The following is a 27,737-nucleotide window of genomic DNA, read 5'->3' on the forward strand; positions in this document are numbered from 1 at the left end:
GTATTTCTTTATTGATTTTCATTATTTTTGAATGGTTCTAATTTTTGAGGTTCAAGCTGAAATTTTTAATTGAGTGATTAGGTTTCTAAAGTGATACCACATTGTTAAATAACATTCAAAATAATATGTGTGTACTATGTATGTTTATATTGAGAGTTAATTGCACTTTATAAGGACAATGTTTTCACTTTGTGCTATTCATGAAATTAGTTCTTCTATTGTGAAACATGCTCATTTTGATGGCCATAATGACGAATCATCTTCTGACAGCACAGTTTTCATTGTACATATTCTGTGAGACGAAGCAAGATAAATCTTAGAACAGAATCTTCTTAAATTTCTACAAACACCTCCATTCTGCGTAGACGTCAACTTCTGTACAAAGCCAAGTTTCAGCTGATCAAAGGCACAAAAGTCCTTTGGAAATGCATTGAGGGACATGACAAGTAGTGATCGAAAGAGATTGGTTTGATGTCAATTTCTTCTATGATCTTTCTCGTGAAAACAGCTATTGATTTCAAGATGGAGTTCAAAGCGTGTGAGCCTTACTCAACTACAAATCTTTGTTCATTATCTAGTTAACATTACTAGGCTATATGCAATAGCTTTTGGAGTTAAATCGTTCTATTTCTTAATCATAGTTTTCAATCTGCAAAGGAGGGCGTTGCATCGATTGACTTGGAGACTGCTTCGGAATCAGATGGTTATCTCAGTTCTTAGTTCTGTGAGTTTTCAGCTTATGTGAGAAACGTTGAAAACATCTTTTTCGAAATATATATTGTTTATTTTTTGTGAAGGACGCGAAGTTTAAATACTATCCTGTGTAAATATACTTTCATGAAAGAAGTTATGACATAGACCTCCAGCTCTGTAAACTATAATTGTCACAAACCATACTGAGGCTCAAATATTAGATGATAATATGCTACATTAGTAAGTTTGAGAACTTTAATGGACTTCAAACGATTGTTGAAAGAAAAGAAGAGAACGTTTAAGCTTCACTCCTGAAACCTTATTGATTTGAAAGGCTTCAGTACATAAGCCGAAACGTTGTCTGTTTTTTCTTTCAACAGATAATTACAGCCTATTATAGTTTTGAAATTTACTCTTTTAGATTAGCTTGTTAATCAGTTTTGTATATAACAATGTTACGTATGTATAATATATATTCCAAATAACATTAATATTGCTGAATTACAGATTTCCTTTGAAGAATATTCTTAGATTACTTTCAATAACATTTTATATAGAAGTATTAAATCACTATATAGGAATCTGTTAACATAACTAGTAAAGTAATGTTCTTTGTTTGTATTCGTCACCCTTGTGGGCCTCCGTCACACCAAACATGCTCGCCCTTTCAGCCATGGGGTGTTATAATGTGACGGTCAATCCCACTATTCGTTGGTAAAAGAGTAGCCCAACCTCGTGTAAATTTGCGCGAAATTCAAAACAAACCCTTGTGCGCCAGAGGTAAGTTTGCAGACTTACAAGGTGAAAATTCGTGGCTCGTTTCCTCGTAAATGACAAAGGCCAAATAACCTAAGGTATGAGACTGCTCTGAAACAAACAGTTAGTGTTCACCTTAGAGAAGACAGTTTATAATTAGTCACACAGAACTCTAATATCGAATTCAAGTGCAATACTTACAAATACATATCACTTTAGTTAAAGACGGTATTATATTTTTAACATTAAATAAACTGTAATAAAGTAATTTTAGAAAATAAAACTCACCTCCGAATACTTCACATATTAAAACCAACGATTCTCCTTCATTGTACGGACCAATTAAACTCTTCAAAAGTCGTCCATTATGATCTTTTACAACAAGTTTTGAAGGCGGTACTATAAAATAAAAATGTTAATCATAATTTTACACAATAACTAAGAAGTATATTGTTATTTTGTTATTGGCGACAGTGGATTGTTATTTCACTATTTAATGATCAACAGAGATTTTTTTTATTCTTAATTTCATGTTTTTATAAATAATAGAGTTAAATAAGGAAGCTTACATTAACGTGTTTGAATAACCGATTAGATGGACAAACTATTAGACACTTATTTTTAAGGCCCGGCATGGCCAGGTGGGTTAAGGCGTTCTAAATCTGAGGTTCGCGGGTTCGAATCCCCGTTACACCAAACATAATCGCTCTTTCAGCCGAGTGGGCGCTATAAAGTTACGGTCAATTCCACTATTCGTTGGTAAAAGAGTAAAATAAAAAAAAACAAAAAAAAACAAAAATCCAAACAAACCACAAACAACTTATTTTAAAGTATTTTTTTTTTAAAAATGCGCCAATTAATCCTGGAGAAGTTTATCAAATTATTAATGAAATTAGGAATGATATGTAACTTATGTAAGCTGTTCCTAAGACGTTTCAAATTAGTATTGATGTTGTATCTATCGTGACACGAAAATTACTGAAACAGAAATTGACATAAACTTACAGGTGATGATTAGGAATGTTTAAAGGCATAACTTAGAACTTTCATGGTTTTCGAATATTCCTTTGTAGATTTTATTTGTATCGACCACAGAAAATAATGTATTAAATATTCTCTGTTAGTTCTCCTACAATTACTTTAATAAATTAAAATAAAATCAATAACTTTTTCTCTTGTTCATTATTGTATTTTCATGGTAGCTGATATAACTTATTTTATGAATAAAGCAAAATATACCAAGGAACAAATTCTAGTTATTGTATTTTTACGTTTTTGTAAACCAAATTTAATTTAATGCTGGTTAATATTCAACATTCATAACGTCTTCATAAAAACGTTTGAATTCGTTGCAAATAAATATTTATCAGGCCTGAAAAAAATTATATTAAATGAAACCTTAAAATAATTCTCTTGTCTCCTGTTATCATTAAAAAATCAGTTTTTTTTAAGGAAATCCAGAACTTTTCAAACTTCGAGATTTGAGAAAAAAAAAATATTACTTTTATCTAAAAGTGTTAAACAGAATTAACGTTTTTATAATTTTTGGGTCTGTTTATTAGTTACCCAAATTTATATATTAGTTTTTATTCACTTCAAAAACAGTAATTGTTTCTTTGTTTGTTTTTTGAATTTCGCACAAAGCTACTCGAGGGCTATCTGTGCTTGCCGTCCCTAATTTAGCAGTGTAAGACTAAAGGGAAAGCAGCTATTCATCATCACCAACCGCCAACTCTTGTGCTACTCTTTTACCAACGAATAGTGGGATTGACCGTACAATATAATGCCCACTCGGCTGAAAGGGCGAGCATGTTTGGAAAGACGGAGATGCAAACCCGCGACCCTCATATTAGGAGGCGAACGCCTTAACACGCTTGGCCATGCCGGGCCGAAAACAGTGAAGTACACTTAAGTACAAAATAACTTTTCATACATTGTGGTATACGTCTACTGTAAAATGTAGAACATAATATTTAAAATAACGAGAATTACTCAATTACGATTAAACCTGTTGAAGTATTAATGATATTTTATTATGTAATGAAAGGATTTATTTGAAACGATTTACATTTTTCTGATTAAAATATTCTAATTCATGCCCTTTATGGTGCAATTATCAAGAAACTTCTTAGAAATTAGTCTAAATTAGACTACGTTTGAAGGTAAACATTTCTATAATAGAACTACAGTTTATGATTTCAGTAATTTTCTTTTTAATAGCAAAGCGCTTAGATATGCTGACATATTAAAAAGTTTCACTCTGAACAAATCACACATTTTAACGTGGTGACAGCTCTGGATATATTCATGTAATACACTTGTGCGAGAATACTAAGTGGAATAACTGAGTAATCTAAAACCTTATGTTATTCATAAAATCACATCAGATAATAGCTAAAAAATATATATATATGTATCAGGTAAAAACTAAAAGGAAATATTGATATTTTAAATATCTTATTACTAAACTGCCAGTACTAACAAATTCCTCGTGCCGGCTCATTTCAGAAACTAACACATTATTATTTTTAACAAGTGTGTTTTAATCTTCAGTTAATAGTCAACATTTTATTAAAAATAAACAAAAATAAAATGTTTGGAAAACTATTATAATAAACGCTATATGCAGTAAACCTCGAATAAAAAGTTTGTATCGTTTCTTTTTAATTCTTTTGAAAAATTTAAAGTAGACCACACACCAAACAATTTTTTTATTGTTGTGATAAAACACAGATATAGGTACTAAGATCCTCTTTCCTTTATAATTTGTTTTCGAATTCGGGGCGTTTCTGAAAATTCTAATTTTCTTCGATTACAGTGAAACGGGAAGAATCTCAGCAAGAAATTTACCTGAAGTGCTATTTTCAGCAAAATTAAATTAGTTGATTCTTGAGTTACGCTCAATATCTTTTTGATAAGGTTCAGTTAAAAAACTTTCGATTTATGCGACTGATTTTAATTTATCTTGGACCTACATTCACTAAATGTTATGCGATTGTGTCGTTCAGGAACGCGCACCGTCGACACAGCGGTATGTCTGCAGACTCACACTGCTAGAAATCGAGTTTCGATACCCAAGATGGGGAGAGCATATTTTGTAGTTTTGTGCGTATTGAGAGTATGAACTGGTACAGGATTGTAGGGACGTTGCAGTTAGATGTTAGGTTATTAATTAGTACAGGTGTAAAGGTTTTCCTTCATATTGGTTTAATTTTGGTTTTAGTTGTTGTACAAGTAGGGTTTCTTTGCTTTTACTTTTGTTTATATTTGTTTCCCTACTTATTATTCGTGTTGTTTCTATGGTTATGTTGTGTGTTTTTTTATATATTTGCAGTGTCCAAAAACGTGAGAAGGTGTTTTGGTTTCTTTTGTTCTTTGAATCTGGTTTCTATTTATCTGCTTGTTTCTCTAATAAAAAAACAAACAAACATCAACATAATTTATAAAATACAATGTAACAACTTCCAAAACTTCTATATTGAAGAAACAAGGAATAAAATGGAAACAAGATTCAAAGAACAAAAAAAAACAACACTTTCACACGTTTTTGAACACTGCAAATATAAAAAAAACAACATAATTAAAGAAAACACCCAGATACTAAGTAGGGAAACGAATATAAACAAACGCAAATTCATAGGAGCCCTAAACATACAGCAACTAAAACCAAAATTGAACCAATAGAAAGGAACACCTTTGTATCTATACTAATTAATAACCAAACATCTAACTACAACGCCCCTTACAATCCCGTACCAGTTTATACTCTCGTCTCTAAGATATGTGCCGCGCAACGTTCAGTTGCAAACTCTCTCTTTGTTAACCTATATATGACGTAGGATGGTCCAAACATTGTTCTCTGTTTATCAATAAAAGTGTTAATACCCATACCAGCTGTTCTGAGAAATATTTCATTCTTTTATTAGAGTAATAGCTCTTGTAGCATTCTCTTCACATGTTTAAACTTTAAGTAAAGTTTCTACTTCATACGCGATATAGTATGATACAACAGCTTTATATATTTTAACTGTTTCCGCAGTAATAAGTATTTTATCCTTGGTGATTGCTTATCTCAGAGATATTTTAAACTTTTATAGTGTACTTAGTCTTGTGCGTGAGTGTGATTTACGATATTTATAAATTATTTTATTTCAGATACATAAATCTTTATATTTTACATTTTTATTATTTTAAAATGTATTTAAGTACGATTTTGATAATCAAAAATATATGCTTAAATTTCACAAATGTTAAAACCTCGTAGTTTTGTTTTGATTACTAAAGCTCTTAATCTACAGAGCTTTCGTGTATGCATATTACATGCATAAGTTGTCTTACAAACATAGATGAATTCGCACTAGAAAAATAAAAAAATGAAATTATTACCGAAATTATAAATTATAAAATAGGATGTTGACACATATAGTTAATTATAAGCTGTAACACGTAGTCCTACAAACAAACTCTTGGAAAATATTAAAAAACAAACAAACAATACAAAAAAGAAGTCGTGGATGGGTAATATATTAATGTTTCTTGAGGTTACACTATAATCTACTTATATACAACCTCGGACATGCTAACAATAAAAAAACAACAACATTGGAAGATAGAAACTTCGTAAGATAGTAAAAGTGCTAATTTACGAGCTTTGCAAATTTCACAAACAAGTGAATCCATTATCTCAACAATTTAGAATGCAAATAAATCTTGGTTAAATGACGTAAAGAAGCTGCAATGCTTCTCTCAAACATTTGATACTTTTCACTGCAGATTATCAGACTATTTATAGCAAACACAGTTTGTAGTTCATTTTTTGTTTCAATGGTAAGAACGAAATAATATATTTACGTGCAAACTACTGCACAATATTCAAAATTATAATTCTATCACTTTTTATGAACGTAATAGCATTAGACAGGAAAACAAAGTAATATCCATAAAAAAGTTCCATTTAATAAAAGTAATTCTACACAAAGCATATTATGTTCTATGGAAGTAATAAATGTTTAATTTTTATTCGTGCGAAAAACGTTTTCTAAATATCATAATTAACTATTTATTAGTTGTCGCACATATCATGTTTATTATGATTTGTGAGCTTTTAACACGAATATTTTGACCGTATTTAGTTATGATTATTATATTTCAACTCCTTTCCTAGTTATACGATAAGTTTCTAAGCTAGCACAGGTTAAAGGAATCAGTGCTGATTAGAAGTGTTAAAATATAACTAAAACTTAAAATATTATTTATTTGAATAAGAAATGAGGTAAATATCACTGTTATGAAAATAACGTCAAACGCTCCTTCATCCAATTTTAATGCAAACCAGGCAAGTAACACACCCTCACGTCATCCGTAAGCCAAATGAATATCCGTTTAGCATGCTCGTAAAACAGCTTTTGATGGCATTGTCTTAATATATTTTCAGTTCGTGGTGGCTCAGTCGTAAGATTTACTACGAAATGTTTGGATTCGTTTTCTTCAGTGAAAACAGCGACATATGATATTACGTGGCTTTGCGTCAAAATAGACACTGATCAACCAGCCATGGTAGATTGACACTAACGTTGCATGCTTAATGTTAGAGTACTGATACAATATTGAGATATTTTCGATTAGATATGTCTGATATATCTATTTGTAGGGCATCTTTTAGTACAGAAATCGAGCTTACTTCTATGTTCACCCATATACCCCAATCCATTAAGAAAACATCCTACAAACATTGTTGTAAGAGGTAGGCGTTGTTGTCCATTGATTGGACGTATGAGCCATGTGCATTAGCATATGACAGAAGAAATGTTCGTAGGAATGTGGTCCTTGTATTTTCCAGTATTTATAATAACATTCTAAGTGCTTTTAAAAATCGATATATCTATCAAAGCTTATTCTTAGTTACATCACACGTTCTTCTTTGGATCTGGTTCCAGATTCTCTCCAAATGAATCTGTTACCCGACTCAAACGTGAGATGTAACTTAGTTTTAGAGGAAAATTGTACAACACACCCCGGTGCATGATGGTTTGTATCACTTTAAAACTTGGGACTCATTTCAAGGTGACAGCTAAGAAAAGATTTTGCGAAACCACTGTATATTGTATAAGGTGGAAGACAAGCAGTTGAATTTCAGATAAGATGAGACATAGTAGATCCATCATCCACATGAGCTAGAGGTAAGTGATTGCCATTAATTTATAGCAGTTGTTTTGGTTTGTAGTAGTTTTAATGTTTCAAAATTCACTTACACTTTAATTAGTTTGCAGCATCTAAAAATAACATAATAATACAAACATTTAAATTTCCATGAAATATATCAAGTATAGAAATATCCAAGATTGCTATTGTGGTCATATACACTATTATTATGAACTTTGAATCACTTTTTATTGTTTTGTTTGACTTTAATTTCTGATTATAAGTATGTTTTTAAAAAGTTACGTTTGGATCGCTGGCACAATCATTTTAAGATACACATACTTTAACGATAAAGAATATTTTCTTGTATTTAAATAAGCGTTAAGACATATATATATATATATATATTATCTTTTTAGCGATTAAACTTTTGCATCTGAAAATGATCGAGGTGGCGATCCCAACAACGTATCTCACTGTGAAAACTGTAGCTCATGAAACAATACCTGTCTATAGTTTAGTTCTGACCAGATGATCTGCAGGAGTTATCACGTAAAAAGTAATGATCTGAACATTCTTTACTTGTTGTACTAGAACACATTTATCATACATTTTGATCTGCAACCTCAATAATTTAAGCATAGACAATATACTTTGATAAACAAATTTATAAAGATCTTTCTCAATAATATATACGTAAAACTGCTTGTTTGGGTTGAGAAAATTTTTTACGTAGAGGAGTGAACAACGTTTCGACCTTCTTCGGTCATCGTCAGGTTCATAAAGAAAGGGAGAGGTAACTGACCGGAAGCTGACCACATGTTTGAAAGGGGTTGTGTAATGAGTGTCGGAATGTAGAGGGCGTGCTTAGATGTTTGAATATATAATTTTATATTATTTATTTTTTATTATTATTTATTATATGTTAATATAGATATAAAGGTGTTCCTTTGTATTGGTTTATTTTGGGCTTAAGTTGTTGTATAAGTAAGGTTTCTTTAATTTGGCGTTTGTTTATGTTTGTTTCTTTATTTAGTATTTGAGTGTTTTCTATGGTTATGTTGTGTTTATTTGACTTACAGTGTTCGAAAACGTGTGAAGGTGACTTTTTATGTTCTTTAAATCTGGTTTCCATTTTTCTACTTGTTTCTCCAATATGAAAGTCGTGGCAGTTATCACATTGTATTTTATAAATAATGTTGGTGTGATGTTTGTCAGTGTAGTTTTTACATAGTATAGACCTCAGTTTGTGCCTGGTTTTTGAATAAATTTGGTATTAACTGGAATGTCATATTTTGTTACTATTTTTCGCCAAATGTTGGTTATTTTTCTGCTGATGTCAGTAATATATAGTATGCAGCAGTATATGGTTTCGTGATTTTTTTATTCGTGAGATATATTTACTTTTGTTGGTTGATTTTGCTTTATGTCTAGGTGTGTGCGTATAATGTTTTCTACGGTTTGTGGAGGAAACTTATTGATGTTGATGAAGTATTGTTTTATTTTGTCTAATTCATCGTTAATTTTATCTGGTGAGCATAGTTTTACGGCTGTGTTTATTTGGTTTCTTAGTATGTTGAGATTTTGTTTTGTTTCATGTGCTGAGTCCCAAGAAATGTATAGTCCAGTATGGGTGATTTTTCGGTGGATTTTTGTTTTAAATTGTGTGTCGGTTCTTGTAATTTTGAGGTTAAGAAATGATATTTGATTGCTTCCTTCTTGTTCACATGTGAAGTTGATATTGGGATGTATAGCGTTAATGTGATTGAAAAAATTAAGTGTGTGTTCGATAGATGTGAATCCCGTAATCTACATATCTGTATAACTGCCACGACTTCTATATTGGAGAAAGAAGTAGAAAAATGGAAACCAGATTTAAAGAACATAAAAAGTCACCTTCACACATTTTCGAACACTGTAAGTCAAATAAACACAACATAACCATAGAAAACACTCAAATACTAAATAAAGAAACAAACATAAACAAACGCCAAATTAAAGAAACCTTACTTATACAACAACTTAAGCCCAAAATAAACCAATACAAAGGAACACCTTTATACCTATATTAATATAATAAATAATAATAAAAATAAATAATATAAAATTGTAAATTCAACATCTAAGCCCGCCCTCTACATTCCGACACTCATTACACAACATCTTTCAAACATGTGGTCAGCTTCCGGTCAGTTACCTCTCTCTTTCTTTGTGAACCTGACGATGACCGAAGAAGGTCAAAACGTTGTTCACTCCTCTACGTAAACAATTTTCTGAACCCAAACGAGCCGTTTTTACATATATATTTCTCTACAAGTGGGTTTTCTCGACATCACTGATTATTACTTCCCCAATAATATTTATGGATATCACAATTTATTTTTATATGGAAAATAACTTGTTCATGAGAAGAGTTGAGTAATCGTTTTAGCCCTCTTAATGTAGAAGTGTAATATTATTGTAGTTAATCTGCAGTCAATAAATAGGATAAGAGAAATGATATCTCGGACGTTCACAGAGGTGTGATAATGATTTGCCACAAAGGGATATACTACTGACAAAGATACTTTCTTTTAGTCACTGTTTAAGTACACCTGTTGTGAGAATTTTTCAATACTTGAAAGATAAAAGGTCTACCTGTAGAAAATAAAACTAAGATTAACTAATGCTGCTAGAGAAATAAAATGGTTTACTAGGATGTATCCTATTTGACAGATTATTTTAAAATAAGGGTCACGATTTAACATCCCAAATCATATGATGCGAACGACTTTATTAGATTTTTCTATGTGACTGTTGGCAATAGCTCCAAAAGCTGATATCTCAAAATTAGACAAGTCATCAATATGGCTTCAATTATGCTTAGTGTGAAAACATCTTTAAGTAGATCACTGTTACAGTGAAATTAATCGTGTTTCATCCTTTTTTGTACTTAGGTTAGAAACGAAATGAAAAAACAACAACTTTCATGCAATGCCATTTGACACTGATTATGTTGGTTTAGTAAACGCCATTGTGGCAGCTTCAGTGTCTTCTGATTCTTTTAAAATTTTAACTATATACAAAGAGAGAACCTAACCTAAATGGAAGCATTTATATCCTGATAGCAATGGCATCACATGTATTGTCCGAGACAAGTCCGAAAAGTAAGTGTCTTACTACAATTATTCTATTTTGTCATTAACGTTACTGAATCTCCATCTAATTGGACATCTTTGGGATAAACTTAAACGTAGCATTATCATCTAAAATGTTTGTCGATTACAATTCTTGAGGAACGACATATAATGGAACGAAACATGTCATTGGCATTTGTGTGATAATAGCCAAATATTTATTAGGTTTAAAGACGTTACAAATCAATACGCAGTGTGAGCATTAATAATATTTTTGGCTCGTAAGCTATTAGAAAAGGTTATTGTATCATATATAAATCTTTTAAGTAAGGGCGCGAAATCATGATGCAATTTTTGTCTCCCTTCTAATATATTTCTTGCTACTTTTGTGATTGGAGGCTGTATTAGTGTGAAATACTTGATACAGCACTGTCAAATACACAGAAATACATCAATTTAATCAACAAATAGGATGATTCATATAGTATTATGAACTGTATAAAAACACCCCAAACACAAGATCAACTATTATTTTTCATTTTGTCTGCAAGAGCAAAGGTGCGTTCAATGTAGGGACTGAACCCCAAATTTTGAAGTTATAAGCTCTAAATAGTATTAATAAACCATCGAGTAGCAAAGTTAAATAATTATTTATGTGAGACGAAAACTTACTCACTCACGACGATAATTCTCTATATGTAAATTCAAACTTACCCTAGTATAAAACAGTTTGTTTAAAGAACGATAAATGATAAATGAGACAGCACATTTCAAAAAACATTTCTAGTTTATTATTAAAAGTTTGCCTGTGACTCAACGATAAGCTTGAGCGTGTCGTAACGCTAAAATTAGGTGTTCGACCCTCATGGTGGACACAGTGCAGAGAGCTTTCTAGTTAATAACAACAGAACTGAACTTGAACAGCTTGACTAGTCCGTTACGCTGTAAATTTTCAAATTTTGCTCATATTTGACAGAGGTAACTATAGTAATACAATAATTTTGATTTATTCGTCAATAATATAAAACTTTGTTTGCAAGTGTATCATAAACATTTCCTTCAATTTCTCAATAATCCCCCAATGGCACAGTGGTATATCTGCGGACTCACACCGCTAAAATTTGGGTTTCGATACCAGTACTCGAGGCAGAGTACAGACTGTAATGTTCGTATATATTCTTAAATATAGTAAGCAAGCCCAAATACATTATTCTCTGGAAATGTTACATTCATAACATTTCATTAGAAAACGTCAGCATAAGTAAAAGTGTAACCACAGAAAAATCCATAATTTTATTAATTTTTAAATGCCACCTCAGCGCCGATTTTCTTATGTCTATTTTTATGACAAATTTCATGTAACCTTAGTTATTGTAAGTTTATTGTGGCGTTTGCATATTGGTTAAACTAAACAATCTATAAGAAAGCATACTTATAAAATAATCTGAGTGCCGCGGGTTTCGAATCCCCGTTACACCAAAGATGCTCGCCCTTTCAGCCGTGGGAGCATTATAATGTGACGGTCAATTGCACTATTCGTTTGTAAAAGAATAGCCCAAGAATTGGCGGTGGGTGGTGCTGATTAGTTGCCTTCCCTCTAGTTTTACACTGCTAAATTATGAACGGCTAGCGCAGATAGCCCTCGTGCAGCTTTTGCGAAATTCAAAACAAACAAACAAACAAACAAACAAACAAATATTTAGGCAATGTGTTTTCATATTTTTTGTACAATTCGTTGCGCTACGCTTTCGTATTTTCATTACAACGAGCATCGAACATAATGTAGCAAATTTGAATACAGAACATGTTATTCATTTGTTGGAGCGAAAACAATTTGCGTTGATAAGCACTGACCACTGACCAATAACCTTTAGAACACAATCCGTGTAGCGTGTTCTTGCTCTGTTGAAATCCACTCTACATCGATAAAAGCCTTCGTCTTCTTTTTTCACCTGGTCAACCACCAGTGTGGCATGTCTATTAGCCGTTGTCAAATAAGCTCTCGTGACCAAATTGTCATTAGACGAATGCCGTGCTTGCCACAGAGGACGTAACCTGGCATCGAGAGTGTAAATTGGAGTTGGTGATTTGCCTTTATACCACAGGATGAGAGCTGGCTTGTCATTTGGGAGATTGGCCGTAATATTACAAGGGAGTTTAACTTCCTGACCAACCAGACCAACCAGTGTAACTAAAAACAAAAGAAAAAAACACTTAACAGAAAAGTGTTCTGAGTCCTTGAATACGTGGATGTTTAGCGTATGCGCGACATTCTAACAGGATTTAAATAATATAAATAATTTCCTAAATAGAGAAATAAAATGAAAGTTCCAACTTTTATGTATTAAGATAAAAACTTGTTGTTAAAAATTGCAGGATATATTTCCTGGCTAAACTGTGCTTGAAAACAAAACTATATAATAAATATTCTGTTCATACTTGTTACCAAAACATACTAATTTCATGAAGATTAATCTACATTGCCTGAAGCAAAAGGTTACCACTAAGATAATAAATATTATGTCACTTACAGCTGAATAAATAAGAAACAAATTTGGCATTTAAAGGAAATAATACTAATATATAAAGTCTGTAAATTTTTAATGCTAGAGTTTGAGAAAGTTTATCTACATCTTGTTTTTTTGGAAATTATGCTTACTACAAAAATCTATTATCGATTAATACAGCTGCATTCCGCTGGTACAGCGGTATGTCTCCAGATTTACAACGCTAAAATCAAAAGTTCGATTCCCCTCGGTAGGCTCAGTAGATAGCCCAATGTGGCTTTGCTATAAGAAAACACTTGATACAGCAATCTCACCAATACTTTACTTAGTTTTATAACCGTCTTACTACAAACATTTCTCATGGCTAAGATATTGGATTAGAAGTAAATTGGAGCGTTTCCGTGAATATCTGACTGTAAAACAAATCAAAAGCATTTCTTTACCACTCATGAATAATATATTAAAAAACAGTGTTCTTTCTATATGTTTTAATCATAGTAGTTGAAGTGTATGTGGCATTTCTTTTTCACCAAATCACAACGGTAAATATAAACTTATTTAGACTAGATGCATTGCTATCGCTAGTCTACGGCTATTAAAGCTGTAAAAAATGTTATTTTTTCATAGAACATTTCTATGGTAGAATGTCGTCAATACGTAAAATTGTGATCGTATATGTGTCATCCAATCATCATATTAAAGATCAAACTTGCATTCTAAAATATTTTAGAACGACGACAATGATTAAATAATAGTATTTTTTTTCAGATACATTTACATGGCTTTAAATCTATTACTGACAGAAACGATAATCATTTGTTCAATACAACTCTTTCATGTTGTTAGTAGTTCACAAGTATTAATTCTATTCATGAGAACATGCACACACCTCCTAACTTCTTACCTGAAGCGACTTCTATGTTTTCATTTCTATTTCTTGAACTTTAAGTGTAGTTGAAAAAACGTAGCATTGAGTTATGCTTTATTTCAATGACCTGAATATTTTAAAACAAACGTTACGATAGTAGAAACGATAAAAAAGAACGCATCCTTCGTCGTCTTCCAAAATTAGTTAGCTCTAATGGTTAATTATAAAAAAGAACACATCCTCCGTCATTTTCCGAAATTAATTAGCTCTAATGTGTTAATCATAAAAAAAGAACACATCCTTCGTCATTTTCCGAAATTAATTAGCTCTAATATGTTAATCATAAAAAAGAACACATCCTTCGTCATCTTCCGAAATTAGTTAGCTCTGTGTTAATCATAAAAAAGAACACATCCTCCGTCATCTTCCGAAGTTAGTTAGCTCTAATATGTTAATCATAAAAAAGAACACATCCTCCGTCATCTTCCGAAATTAGTTAGCTCTAATATGTTAATCATAAAAAAGAACACATCCTCCGTCATCTTCCGAAATTAGTTAGCTCTAATGTGTTAATCATAAAAAAGAACACATCCTCCGTCATCTTCCGAAATTAGTTAGCTCTAATGTGTTAATCATAAAAAAGAACACATCTTTCGTCATCTTCCGAAATTAGTTAGCTCTAATATGTTAATTAGTTCTTAAACTTTCTTTCATACGTTCCTTGGTTTTCTTTGGGGGTACAAAAAGTAAAGTTGTATTCTATGTGATAGGATAAAATAATAGATAGAAGCAGTAGGTATAAGTAATAGAGACATTCCATATAACTTAGCATTTTGAAATTGTTAAATATTAAAATATAACAAAACACACACAATAAATTTGCATTTTTCAACCGTTAACGTAGCTATTGTTTAGCTGTTTATTTTGTTAAGCAACTGATATACTTTCCAACACTCTTATAATCATTGAAACATATACATGTACGTATGCATATATTGTAATTGAGCCATCGCACGTTAAAAATGTTTATACATTTAAAAATATGCATCACAAATGTCTAAAAGCTTAGTAATGTACATTGTATGTTTTAACCTTTACGAAAAACAGATATGAAATAATTCAATACATTTTAAAACGTACCTATCATGGCGAAAGTATTGTTATTAAACATTAGAGTTTCTGAATGTGTATCCATTTGAGATGGTTCTTCTCAATTGTTTTAAAACAGAAACCTTTATGATATAATCTTCTTTTTTCGTCAAAAACAAAACAAAACTTTCTTACAACTCAGCAGATTTGGGGCTGTGCCAGTAGTACTGAAAATAGTAAAAAATGTTACTCCTTTTCCAGTTGTCAATTTTGTTAGTGATTTTTTGTTTAATTGAGTTAGTAGAGTTTCGTTTAATTTCAAAATGAATTCAGAAAGAAAAACAAGTCGAATTTATCTTTCTGAGCGTGAAACCACACATCTTTAAAAATTCAAATTAGAAGATTCTCTTTTGATTTTACTTCTTCTACTGAGTGTTCCTATTGAAAGAGTAAAATTATCCGGTATTACACGAGTAAATCTCATAACCCGTGATCCTTGTGGGTAGAACAAAAATAATTACGATAAAAATATTATTTTACTTCTAAAAAAATGAATCAAATATTGTTCTGAAATAGATTTATACGTGTTTTCTCTAAACTGTTCCAAACGGTGTGAAGTTAAGAAGAAATATTACACGGTTAGATGCAAATTTCTGATAATTAAAAGTCAGCACTGAATGATGATTAAAAAGGACAACAATATTGTGTTGTTTTTTATGAAAGACTAACAGCAGCAAATCTTTGTATAACAAAAGCTGTTTTAATCTGCTGACAATCGAGAGATTTAGATAACTAGGTAAGTTATTTTCACCTTTTTATAAATCCATGACATAACTTTGTTATATCCAGGAGAAATATTCGATAATATTTTATATTAATACATAATGCAGAGAAATAAAATTAATTAAGCATTTTGCATGAAATATCCGTGTAATGAAATGATAATGACAAACAGATTTGTAATTCTTAAAAATAATGTGTGCAACAATCAGGCAGTTTGTTGTCATTTTATTTTTTCCTAAATATACGTTTTTGTTTATGATAGTAAAAAGGTATTCGGGTCTCTAAGAATTATTTCAGCTATTAGATATTTTATAACTGTTTAGTGAAACTGCAAAGATTAACATGTCTATTTATAATGATGACCTCGTAAATTTATCGAATACTAAATAAATAATTGGATATTTATACATTATTAACAATGGTGATTGTTACTATCTAGAATTTGACAAATTTTTGGCAATGCAAAAAGTAAAATAAAAAGAAAGAAAATTACTGATTATAGTTTCTTAAATAAATGGTTCGTTGGTTTTGTTTATGTGTTTGTTTTTTTTAAAGATAGATAAAATCAACTTCTAAAAGTTTCAAAACTTGATGTCACTTTTTATAGCTCCACGATCGTACAACAATAAATACATGAATAACAGGTTAAAAGACAATATGAACACACTTCTTGTTTCTAATTATAATTTTTAGAACTCACTAGTTTTACACTTGTAAGCGGTCGATCCTTTTTAGCTATTTTTAAGCTTATAGGGATATTTTCTCCATATAGATTTATAATACAAAAGAAGAGAGATAAAAGGCTACGGATAAGGATTGATAAAGCACACTCTTAAAGTAAACTTTGTTTTTAATAGAACGTTTCGAGCGGATGCACTTAATCAGACTTAGCTAGTTAAGTCTGATGAAGATCTTACGCACGAAACGTTCAACTTAATAAAAAAAGATGTTTGTTCTTTTCAGTCTTTAGTTATATTATTATTTTTACTTTTTTATGTCTCACAGTCTACTAAAGTTTGTAAAGAAAGTTTTGATAAGTTTATATAATTATTTATTTTAATAGACTTAGTATACAAAATTAAAGCTTAAAACAAATGTGATAGAGCTTGCGTTCATTTAATCTTTGTGATAAAATTCAAGAAACTCAAATCCCTCCCCCGAAAAAAAATCAAGTTGGAACTAACTTCACACAAAAGGCTTATAGTGTATGAATATTGTATTTACCCAGCTTAATGTGAAGGTTTTTATCTTCATTTTAACCAGCATTGTATGACACGAATCTGTCTTGACATCTAAGACTTGATATATTTTATTCTGGTGATAATTTTTATATTCGTAATTGAACGTTACAGAACTATTTAAGCTGCTCGAGTTTTTTTGTCTACGAAGTCCAAACTTAAAAATTAGAAGCAGCGCAAAAATTACAATTAGTTGATTTTAATAGATCTAAAATTTTGATCTTGGCAAGTTTGAAATTCGTATAACATACAAAAATAAATTGTGTAATTAACTTTCTGAAATACTCTATGGAAACAACTGAAAGACAAGAGAAATGAGAGAATATAATTTCTTTATCACTACATATTTGTCTTGTGTGATTCTCTTTAGGAATAACCTACTGGTCAATGTTTCTATCTGAGCATGTGTCTAATCTACTCTGTTGCGTCGTATAGTTGACATGAAGTAAGAATTTCGCAGTAAGGACAATCGTTTTATGTATTGTAGATAGTTAACAGGTGTTATAGTACTTAAGTGGAATGCGTCTTGCATATAATTTCTAATACCAATGTTTGTCGATGAGCATAGACATATTACCTCTTATGAGTTAAAGAATAATATTTAGACGAAAACTTTTATGAAGATGTGTTTTTGATATGCCAGATATAAATACAGCGTACAGAATTCAATAAGTGAAATATCAAAATAAGCTGAATACCTTTGTTGAGATATATATGTTAATGATATATCGATTCACGTCTACATACAATATTAATTACTTTTAGTATATGTGCAAAAGGTTTTACACGTTGCATTTACGGCGTTCTTTAATGGGATAAGCTCTGAACCGTGAACCTGGACACAAAACCAAAGAACAAAATGTACACCTAAACAGTGATCTTATATTACCTAGCTTTCTATACACCAGCATTAAACTAATAGAGGTACATTCCATTCTTGAATTGAACAACAGTTGGTATTATACCAGGTTACAAGGCTGTAAAAGAGATAAAAAGTGTGTTACCTTATCCGACACAATTACACTCTTGTGTGTTTTCGAGAGGTTTGTTTGTTTCAGAAGTTAGCGAATAGATACAAGCGTTATTTGCGCAGTAGTTAGCAGCATTCACCGTCAACTCTTGGATTACTACAAGTGAAAAATAAATTTCACCATTAACATTATAACACACCTACATTCTCAAAATGCAGAAGATGATTTTTTGGAACCGGGACACGAATATTAGACCCACTCAGGCAATCTAACTATCATGTTACGCCGGATCATTTTTTTAGAAAATAATACTCATAGATATAAAAGTTAACTATTCTAGGTTCAAATAAGGAAACATTCAGGATGGTGTAAGGTTAAAATAATATTCATAAAATAATTTGTTTATGTGTGTGCTTTTCTTGTAGCAAAGCCACATCGGGCTATCTGTTGAGTCCACCGATGGGAATCGAACCCCTCATTTTAGCGTTGTAAATCTGTAGACTTACCGCTGTACTAGCCGAAGGGATGGATTTGTTTATGCATTTTTTTTCTCTTGAATTAAGGGCGAATATTTTGTTGCTTTCGCTTGTAGCGTAAACTGTTGACAAACTCGTAATTTGAAAATATTTTAACCAAAATATCATTTAAAGTGCTTATTCAATAAAAAGGAAAAATATTCGTAAGTTATGACAATTCACGGCAATTAAACTGCAAAGCAGACAACCTGAAGAGGTAAGGAAATTACCAGAACTGTAAAAGCTAAAATGAATGCAGATCGAGTTACTAAATACGTAAAAAATGTGGTTACAACCTAGCACGAGGGAGATACCTTTATAAAATTAATTAAGATAATTCCATATTTGTGTGTGTGTATGTAATGTTTACATACATATATATACATAAAATAAATAGCTTCAATACTATTATTTACATTACTTACATTAATTGTTAATAGGTGATTTAAATTCAACATTATAAATCAATTATGAACTTAATATAAATAAACATTAAGAATTTTTTGACAAAATCCATTGTGAATCCTAGTCGTGACCTTAAAGTCATAACGATTTTCTTTTTGTGGTAACAGCTCCCAAATGTGTTGAGGAAAACCCAAATACCAGACAAAATTCAAACGCTGATGTTAATTTAGCCAGTGATCATGGAAAATCAATTAAGAGAATGAAGTTGAGTGCTGACATCCACAGCGTCTCACAACAAGCTGCAGAAAGTGAAAAGCAGCAGGAGTTGAGATGTTAGACTTTATTGCAATTTGAAGTTGATTTTGCAAAGACTTTCTTAATGCGTATATATAAATAAAACGGTCAGTTTATAAATAATTTAATTAATTTTTCTGTCTTATTCTTGTTTCTATTCTGGAATTTAACTATTTTTAAAAGTGATAAATAAATGTATAGATGTTTTATTCATCAACTAAAGTAGGCGATGTGAAAACATCTGGCGAGTTTCATGCCTAATAGGGAAAAAAAAAACCCTTTATTGTTGTGTAACAAAAGTACTAGACACTTCAAACACACTCTTTGAGTGATAACTTTAGCACTTTGTAGAAATTATACTTATTAATTTAGGTAACACAATTTTAAAATAAAGTTGAACCGGCCTTGTGTAAAAATACTTATTAAAAGTTAATAAGACAAAGTTAAAATGTACACAAGTATTTAAAAACCTTTATTATAGGCTCAAGATCTTGACCAATAGACTTAATTAAGTTGATACTGTTCTAGTTAGATAGTATTTAGGTTAAGTTTAAATTTTAAACATCTACATGTTTGTACAATATACATTAGATCACAGTTGCAAAATGTTTTATAATGTCACATTCACGTATGAATGTGATTTAATCTTTAAAACTCATAGCCAAGTGGCTAAGTTTTAAGCCGTGGTGAAAAGTTACAAGATAACTAAACTATTTCTTCAAAATCAAAATATATGTGGAAATAAATTGAGCATATAGTAGACAAATATTCTTTCTCTTAACCTTAGTGTTTGGAAATGTTTAAACTGTTATAGATCTTATAAAATTAATTCAACGATGTTACCATTAAGTAACCTTGCAAACATTTTTTAAGACATTCATTTCCGATATTAACTCTCCTCTATACGAACAAATACTTAACATTCTTTAACGTCGTTTTATTTAATCAGTTTTTAATAAGTAACAAAATATGTTTGTTTCGAATTAAAAAGAATATAAAATACTGGTTTAAGGAAGTTAAACAACAATTTCCTACATCTAAATGATTGTTGTACATGTGGAAAGATTGAGACTATAATATTCAAAGGCAGAACATGATGTCTCATTATATTTATCTGTTCATTAATTTGTCAGTTTAATAATTATTTATGTTCCAATTTGTTAATTAAAAGTTTCATGTTTACCTAAAGTAATTGCAAAAAAAGGAAAATCTTAAAACCAAATAAACATTTTACACGCCTATTTCACTTATTTTCATTTCTTACACACACCCGCACAGTTTATAATGTAATAAAGTAGTTACCGCTTCAGAGAATCTGTAATTTATTTTTCTCATATGAGATCTTACTTAGAAGCGTGTGCCACTACTTGTGCTTTCTCGTGATGTCAAGTGTCCAAATTCAACAGAAAAAAACCCTTTTTCTTGCCGTAAAACTCATCTAGTCATTCACATGAGGGTTATTGACATAAACTCTTCCGTTAAACAGAAACTAGTAGAAAAATTAGTAGAAAAATAAACTCTGCGTATGTCAGCAGTGAATTTTGATATGCTCGGTCTGTTTTGTAACGCTACCGCTCGGAATAATAATGTTTTACACCACAAGTCGAGCATGACATATAAGTCCAAACATTTCTTGGTGACGAATGGGCTCAGTACACTGTATTCTTTTCTTTGAAATAAATAAAAGTTTGAAACTAATTTATGTTATATCAAATCTTTAGGTGAAACTGTGTATTTTTCAGTAACAAATATAATATAAATAGTCAAAATATTTACCTTTATTTTTCCAAATATGGTATAAATAACAAAATATTTACTTCTTTCTTTTTTACTGATACAAGTTTATTTCATTCTTTTATCGAAGTCCATGAATGGTTACAATTACAATGTGACGAATTTCAAACAGATTCTGTCTCGGGTTTCAGTCACATAGAAGTGTTTTCTTTCTCGTATAATTCTGATGCAATAAATTAAGCTCTATTTATAGACCTTATGAAACAAGGAAAGATTAAATGTAGTTTTTTATCTAAAATGTATTTTCCAACATTTGACAAACTTAATTGTTTGGAATTAGAAGGACTTTCTAGTAACTAATCAAGTCCCATCACAACTAGTCAAAGCTGTAATGTTTTTACTTTCCTGGTTGTTATATGAAACAATAGGAAATTCTTAGCCTGATGCCAGTTGTTGTTGTTTTTTACCGACAATAATTCTGTTACACAAATGAAACCACTCAGTGATCCTAAAATATAAATACTTAAATACCATCCAAACGTACAAGATAATGATGTCAGTGGGCGATTAAATTAATTATGCTGGATTAGTAGCTAATGAATAATATAAATGATAACGATATGGATTCCTCGCGAACGTTAACGATTCTTATTAATTAATTTTCACGTTGTGTTAATACATAGTAAACATTCTTGATCATTTTTTAAAATTAATTTTCATATTGTGTTAATACATAGTAATGTTCTTGATCATTTTTTTAAAAATTAATTTTCATGTTGTGTTAATATATAGTAATAGTCTTGATCGTTTTTTTTAAATTAATTTTCATGTTGTGTTAATACATAGTAATGTTCTTGATCACTTGTTAATCAAATTTATTTTATAAATTATAGCAGGCATTTAATGTTTTAATCGTTGACTTAATGAATAAAAAAACATGATGTCTACAAAACTATCTCAGAAATCAAGACATAATAGGAAAAGAAACAAAACAGATAGGTGATTTTGTTATGAAACTTTGTATATATTTAACACTTTCCAACTTATTAAACTGCAGATGTATTCTCGAAGATTTTTTAAATTATTTTGTTACTGATGCTTTGAACTGATATTAAAATTTGCGGTTGTGCAACCGATTGTGACTTACTAAATGAGTTTGCAATAATAAATAAAATTATGGTGTAAATGTATAAGACAATAACAATTAATTAGCACATACAAATAAGAATGTAAATTTTATCAGTAAATACAAAGAAGTAAAATATATTTAAGAGAACTGCTAATCCTACAATAATAATTTTAGTAAATTATCCATACCTGTTTTGATTTATATTAGAGTATCAAGGGTGTGCAAAGATGGGTGTAAACTTTTTGAGAAAAGTACTACGTTTTTAAAATAATTGCACTAACTTGTTTATGAACAGAGCTTAAGTTGACTATTTTTAAAGTGTGCAATTTTAGAATGAAACAAATAAAATTATTTTGAAAACAAAATAAAACATGTAACTTCTTGATTTCATTAATTTTTTACAACTTTACGTATCTTCTTTAGATAAATTCTGCATCTGTTTGAAGTTATATTTTTTGTATATGTACGTGTCAAAACGAAAAACTGGATGCTTTGATTTTTATACTGTGACCACCAAAGGAATCAAATCGCAAAAATTAGTGTTAGATTACAGGAACGTCATATATATATGTGTGTATGTATGTATTTTATGTCTCTTGTAAGCAAAATCATCAGTTAATACGGCTGTAATATTTTTATTATTTTATTTTGTTATTCATATATTATATAATTGAAGTTGTAAAACGAATTATATTTTCGGGATTTACTTCCTATTATATTTATTTATTTACTAGCAGTATAAGGAATACTACACTTAATTATTTTGTCATGAATAAAGCATCACTGACTGAGTGTAGTTAATTACAATATTTTGTCTAAATCGATCAAATTTGTCCGGTCACGGCCAGGTGGGTTAAGGCGATTGACTCGTAATCTGAGGGTTGCGGGTTCGTATCCCTGTCGCACCAAACACGCTTGCCCTTTCAGCCGTGGGGGCGTTATAATGTAACGGTCAACCCAACTATTCGTTGGTAAAAAAGTAGCCCAAGAGTTGGTGGTGGGTGGTGATGACTATCTGCCTTCCCTCTAGTCTTACACTGCTAAATTAGGACCGGCTAGCGCAGATAGCCTTCGTGTAGCTTTGCGCGAAAATTCCAAAAACAAACAAACAAATTGATCAAACTCACTATAATCCTCGACAATAAACGCTATAATTTTGAATACAATAACATAATGTATAACATAAAGAAGTAGTATGACATAGAATTATAGCTTCATATATTTGGCAGCAAACAAAAATATTTCAAGAAATTTCTTAATTTTAACAAAAACTTTCAAAGCTTTCTGACATTGTTTTCTTAAATTTCTCCAGATATCATAGTCCCCCGCTGGTATAGCGGTAGGTCTACGGATTTACAACACTAAAATTATGTGTTCGATTCCCCTCGGTAGACACAGTATGACAGATAGCTCGATGTGGCTTTTCTATAAGAAACACATACACACACAGATACCATAAATGAAATATAGATGCCTGTCACTACCTTACTCGCTACAAACAATTACATAATTCAATATCAACAACAATGTAAAAACATTAACTGTTTATTTATTATTAATACGAATTGGAGAACAGAACATAAAATATAATTTGACATTAGTTTACAGTTTAACTTGTAGCAACAAACTGTTCGCAAATTCCAGCAAGAGTGGCACATTGCTTCAGAAGCAAGTACGTCTATGAAAATGCATCACTTACATAAAAACATAACTTGTGAAATATTACTGACACTTAAAGTACATTTCTTGAGTGTGTTTCAATGAGTAATTGGTTGAACATTTTCTAGTACTGCAATAAACCACAATTAAACACTTTTTTGACGGTTTTTCAAATGTTCGTGGTAGGAAGGTTACGAAAAAAATGTTAAATAGTTCTCGAAATAATCTTAAAAACGTTCAAATTAAGGTTATTCTAGACAATATGATTAAAATAATTTAAAAGTTTGTATGAAATAAATATTTTTCAAATGAATTTTTGATCGACGTCTTTTAAACATAAAAAATAAACTTCTAAAGTTGAAATGCTTATAATGGTTTTATAACTCTTCTTTTGAAATTAAGCAGCTAAAGTTTTTATATCTATTTCAATAATATTAAATAATTAATTTTGTTTTGATTTACTTTGCGATGGTGTTTTGAAATTTTGGGTTTTGACTAATTTTTACGAATTAGAAAACACAACAAATTACTTAACATTAAATTACCACTTTTCTTGTAGCTACAAATAATAGATGTTCATTAATACCAGTTACAGTGACATTTACAATAATTCAGCACCAAATACATTTTTATTTATACCAAAATGTACTCTTTTAGAAATAATTTGCAAAAAAAAGAATAAATTCCATAATAATTACTATACATATCAGGTTACTATTTAAATAGTGTACTTGTAATAATTTATAAAGAATGGTGTTTGTGTCTTCATAGAACAGAGCCACAGCGGGCTACCTGCTGAGTTTACCGAAGGGAATTGATCCCCTTATTTATAGCGTTGTAAATCCGTAGACTTACCGCTGTACCAGCAAGAGACTGAAAGGAATTGAATTTTCGATGCTTCTAGACAACGTTTACAGGTATACATATTCTTAAAAAATGATAAAATTAGTAATTTTTAATCTTTCGTGAGGCAAATATATACGTTTAACAATCACACCCATACAATCTTCGTTATTCAAAATACATTGAAAGTATTTAAAGAACCAATTTGATATATCGAAAACTTATGGTAAATATATGATTTTTGAGAATTTGAAATCTGTGGCGAAACATACCAATTATACTATATTATAGCATTTAGAAACAATTTTACAACAAATACTAATACGTATGATAATGTTTTTGTCATTGAATTTCTCGTAAAGCCACTCGGAAACTTGTCTGCACTAGCCGACCCTAATTTTGAAGTTATCGATGAGAGAGAAGGTAGCTAGGCAACTCATGGTCTACTCTTTATCTAGAAACAATGAGATTCACCGTCGTAGAACAAAACTGCCTCGTCTTAAAGGGCGACTAATGTATAATTAAAGATTTTTTTTTTTTATCAAAATACAAGCATATTTTTGATAACATTTGATAAATGTATTATTGGTTATTTTTTTAGTATTTTCTTTTAACGAAAGTTTACTTTTTGGTAATTGTCTAAAGCGTTATTACCAGATAACACCTTTCAATTAGTAAAACAGTTGCACTCAGTTTAATATTCTACTTCTTACAAAGACAAACGCAGTGTCTTCCGCTTTTCTATCTAAATATTTTGGACAATAAAATATAACTACTAGCTGAAAGTAATAACTTTACTCTACAAGAGACAACATTATGTAAAATATATTATGGATATTTACATGAAATAAAACTTTTTCTTATATATAAAACCGAATGTGTGTGAACACACACACACACACATGGAAAACATAGAAAGTTATACACTGGTGACTTGTGAGAGGCAAGCTGTTTGAAAATCTACATAAAACTTAAATTTTAACATTGGAAATAGTTTGACATTAAGTGTAATAAACTTAACTTTAAACTACTCACTTGTCTCATAACTTTCAGAACCGGAAAGTATTTGCAGAAAGAACAATAAAATCTCCATTTTGGTTACAATAACAAACATTATTACAGTTTCAATCTAGGAGAAATGCTTTAAAACGTTCTGTAGAAGAAATTCTATTTCATATTTCCGTATTACGTTTGACAAGATGTTCCCCATAAACTAGTAGTGAGAGTTTAACATTGAACTTTTGCCATCTGCGATCACAACCACCCAGCGAACTAAGCAGAATATATCGACTGAGGGAGTTTCATTACAAAGTGATCACTTGCTAGCAGTCTGGCGGAATGCCAAGTGATGGAAGCAAGGCGACACCTACGGAAGCTCCTAAGGGTTGACGTAACTCTTTAACATCTCGCAAGGTGATACTTCATCCAAGGATATAAGATATGATGTTTATATTTATTCCCCGCTTTTATTCTTTTCGAAGTTTACTAATGTCATTTTCTTAAGCTCTTCAAATTTAAGCTGCGAGTAAGTAAATAGGTATCGAAATAAAACAAAAATATATCCTTTAAAGGTTTTGTTAACCTTGCCATGTGCCATAGAACAATTTGTAATTGTGCCCGCTTTTTTCGTTATTCACATATGTCTATTTCCTTTTATAGAAACAAAATAAATAATTATTGTGGGAAAAAACACACACAACAAAAAGCCCTTGAACTCCTTAAATATCAAAATATTTTAATATAATTGAATTAAAATGAGAACATGACTATGTACTTTAATTATTTTACATGAACATGATTTTTCTAGCCTCACCGTGAAGTTATAGTAAGCCCATGTTATCACGTTCGGTCTTGCTATATCTGAGAACCACACGTCTTGACAATTGCCCCGCAATGTAGTTTTCACTACTTTTTAACGATCGTGCTATTCCAGAATTTCGCTTTCCCTTCAACGTAATTAAGGTTGGTTTTATTTCTATCAGGAATTACCTCATAAGAAAATTGTGTTTATTATATTAATAATAAATAAAAACAGGTTTTGTTTCTTACTAACAACATAGTACTCTTTCCCTGTCTCCTGGTTTATTCGTTTGCTTCCACATTTCCCAGTCTCTCTCGCTCTCTTCCTTTCATTCAACTCTACATATGTTTTTTTTCCTAATTTACACCAACAGGTCCGTTTTTGCGCCACCTTGTATGTCAGTTTTCTGTAATAAGGATTCTAACTTTCATAAATTCCACGATTAAACACAAAAGATGGATAGTTCTTTCAGTATCTCTCCAATCACTTAGTGTAGTAATTCCTTAAGGACTGATGAACAGTTGGCTGCTTCGTCATCTTTATCTCAACTATACTAATTTTGTTAGCACTAAGATATGGTTGAAGGGATATGTTGCAAAAGCAACAGAGTAGTATTGTATATTTATATATATAACTTTTAATAATAGAATTTGAAACGATAAAACATAATAGCTTTAAATATTAATATTGAATTATTTTTGAAGTATAATTATAGACAAAATTTAAGGTTTCATTTAAGGTGCTCTGAAAAAAAAAAGGTTTTAAAGTTATATAGACATCACTTACCGATGTGATTTTCATTCCTTGTTCTTATGTTTGGAATGAAGGACTTAATTCAAGCTCGAAACGTACCGTGTGTTGTCCTCTTATTGATAAGCTGCAAGTTAATTTACGATGCTAAGGTCTGTAGTTCAGTTTTTCGCGATGAACCGAGCTTATAAAATGCATTGCACAGCTCTGAGATAACTACAACAATAACTAATGTATGTTTATAATTTTCTTTTATAGGTGAAACACTAAGCTACACAACGGGCATCGACACCCGCTTTATAGCGTTATAAGCTCTTATACTTACTTTGAGTCTCCCTGGGAGGAGTTACAGACAAGAAGAGTGTTTTGTTATACATATATATATTTATGTATCCACAGATATATTGTTAAATACTGATATTTTGCAAATAAAGTGTTATATAGG

The 27,737-nt window shown here is 30.6% G+C and overlaps 1 protein-coding gene across 1 annotated transcript in view; it reads right to left on the reverse strand.

Annotated features, from left to right (window-relative positions):
* LOC143233147 (nephrin-like) overlaps window positions 1-26,038 on the reverse strand; it is a 55,722-nt gene extending 29,684 nt beyond the window's left edge. Inside the window, exons 1-2 of the mRNA XM_076469087.1 lie at window positions 25,777-26,038; window positions 1,738-1,848 (exon numbers count right to left, since the gene is read on the reverse strand). Coding sequence (XP_076325202.1) covers window positions 1,738-1,848; window positions 25,777-25,855 — 190 coding nt within the window. The 5' untranslated portion in view covers window positions 25,856-26,038. The remainder of the gene's footprint in view (window positions 1-1,737; window positions 1,849-25,776) is intronic.
* Window positions 26,039-27,737: the final 1,699 nt, after the last annotated feature.

This window comes from Tachypleus tridentatus, chromosome 12, assembly GCF_004210375.1.
Source record: "Tachypleus tridentatus isolate NWPU-2018 chromosome 12, ASM421037v1, whole genome shotgun sequence".
Classification (NCBI taxonomy): domain Eukaryota; kingdom Metazoa; phylum Arthropoda; class Merostomata; order Xiphosura; family Limulidae; genus Tachypleus; species Tachypleus tridentatus.